General features: G+C 37.8%; 1 protein-coding gene across 1 annotated transcript; it reads left to right on the forward strand.

Moving 5' to 3' along the window:
- The first annotated feature begins 861 nt into the window (after positions 1-861).
- Positions 862-2,066, forward strand: LOC113653390 (leukotriene B4 receptor 1-like). Its single transcript, XM_027162958.2, has one exon. It carries the CDS (start codon positions 883-885, stop codon positions 1,771-1,773), a length of 891 nt encoding a protein of 296 aa, XP_027018759.2. The 5' UTR covers positions 862-882; the 3' UTR covers positions 1,774-2,066.
- Positions 2,067-2,312: the final 246 nt, after the last annotated feature.

Consider the following 2,312-nt stretch of genomic DNA (forward strand, 5'->3'; position numbering starts at 1 on the left):
CCCACGCATGAGTTATGTTGGGGGTCCCCTCTGGCATATGGTTTTGTTTTGGGGTCTATTCATTCCCCAGCGCTGCCTCCCCGCCCCGTCCGTGCATGCGTGTGCGGGCACATGGGAAAAATTCTCCTAGAACAGAACCATACCGCCAACACTAACTGTATGGTCCCTATAACCTTCATTTACGAAGTGGTCCTGACTGAAATAAAGTTTTCTGGATTTTAAAAATGCTACTTCTGCTTGCACAGTTGTGAGACAACTTGAGAGCAACTTGAAGTTTTTTTAAATAAAAAATAGTTAAACCGTGTGCTCCTTCACATTTGTGTAATGTTAATCCAAATATATATATATATATATATATATATATATATATATATATATATATATATATATATGTATATATATCACTTAAATAATATTAATATTTTCCAAACTATTCTGTAATTGACCTCAAACTAGTTATTGTTTTCTCGCCTGCTCAATCTGAATATCCTTTCAGTACATATAGCAATGAATTTTTTCACCAGTTCAAATCGTCAATTTCCCAAAGTTTTGAGAAGATTTGGGGGAAAGAAGGACCATCTTTAGAGATGATATGGTGCAGTATCTGAGGATGTTCTGGTGTGAAGCAAAACCAGAAATTGTTCGTTAAAAGTTTTGTAATTTCATAGCCCCATTCTTGTCCCTGATGTTTTTTTCTTTTTTCTTTTTTAAAACTTTCAAATTTTTATGTGCTGCTTAAGCTATAAAAATGCTTGTGCCATTTCCGGACTTTTTCGAAATCACATGTGAAACTGTACCCTTACTGACCTGACATATCTCCCAGACTCCTACACTTCTGCTTACTTTAGTTCTACAGTTTCCTCCAAGCCACAGCACTCAACCATGCAGCAGCTCAACTCATCCAACAGCTCGCTCATCGCTCCTGTCTCTACTGAGAACCTGATTGCCAGTAGTGTGGTGGCAGTTTGCTTCATACTGGGAGTCCCTGGTAATATTGCTGTAATGGTGCGTCTGTCTGGATGGCTGAAGAGAGGCAGTTTCACCCCGAGACTGATGCTAAGCCTGGCCATATCAGATCTACTCACTCTGATTTCTCTGCCTGTTTGGATTTGGGCTCTTCTGCATGGCTGGGTTTTTGGCTTGGTCTTGTGTAAGCTTCTCTTTTACATGATCTACTTAAGCCTCTACTGCAGCATACTGTGTGTGGTGTTGATGAGCATGCAGCGTTACATCCAAGTGCTGCATCCTGAGAAATGGAACAAGCTTGGCAGAAAAGGAAAGAAGATCCTTTTGAGTGGGATGTGGATGTTAAGTGCAGTTTTTTCATGCTATGCTCTCATACTAAGCAGTATAAGCTTTGACAGATTAGGACGACTTCAGTGCACGCTAAAATATCAGAATGAGGTTGAAAGAGTGGCTACTTTAATCTGGGAGATTATAATATGTGTTGCTTCATTCGCCATCGTATCTTATTTCTACTTTCACCTTCACAGAGGAGTTAATAACTCAGCCTTCTTTCACAGTAACTCATTGACCAAGCTGGTGACCAGAATTGTTGTGTGTTTCTTCATTTTTTGGATCCCAGTTCAAATCACCGACATTGTGATCATCTTTGCTGCATTGACTGGGAATGACAGTCTGTTAAGATCTGCAGAATCTGGAGATAATGTTACTACAGCTCTGGTTTTTATTAACAGTTGTGTGAACCCCTTCCTGTACACTTTCTCTGCTCGGGCTCTTCAACAGAGAACAGCTGGAACAGATGATCCTTAGTTTCTTGAAGATATAGAGGTTTGAATGAGCTGATGCACGTCTCTGACAGCCTTTCACAGACATTGAATTTAAAGGCACACCATATAAAATTATATGAATCATTTTGCTTATTTCTGCAGTCTATTTTTTCTGCACCTTTTTTTATTACACCTAACATATTTTGCAGATGAATTTAACAGATACTGTATGACTTAACAGATACTGTATGTCTACCTAATACATTTGTGTGATCCTAAATCATAATGGCTTAAAACAAAGAAGTAAGTCTTAAATTGGAAAATGATAAATGTTACTCAATCCAAAATGTGTTCATCAATAATAGCAACATTCATTATGAGTATAGTTTTGTGTTTGTTAGATTTTTTGTGTCTCTTCTGATTTTATATATAGTTTTGGTTGAAACTGAAAGCTGTTTTCTGAACTTAAAAACACTTAAATTTTGAGCTGTAAACCAAAATAAAGTTTCCTGATTTTTAAAAATGCTACCTCTGCTTGCACAGTTGTGAGAAAACATGACAGGAACTTGCAGCACTTTTACT

This window comes from Tachysurus fulvidraco, chromosome 9 (assembly GCF_022655615.1).
Source record: "Tachysurus fulvidraco isolate hzauxx_2018 chromosome 9, HZAU_PFXX_2.0, whole genome shotgun sequence".
Lineage (NCBI taxonomy): Eukaryota > Metazoa > Chordata > Actinopteri > Siluriformes > Bagridae > Tachysurus > Tachysurus fulvidraco.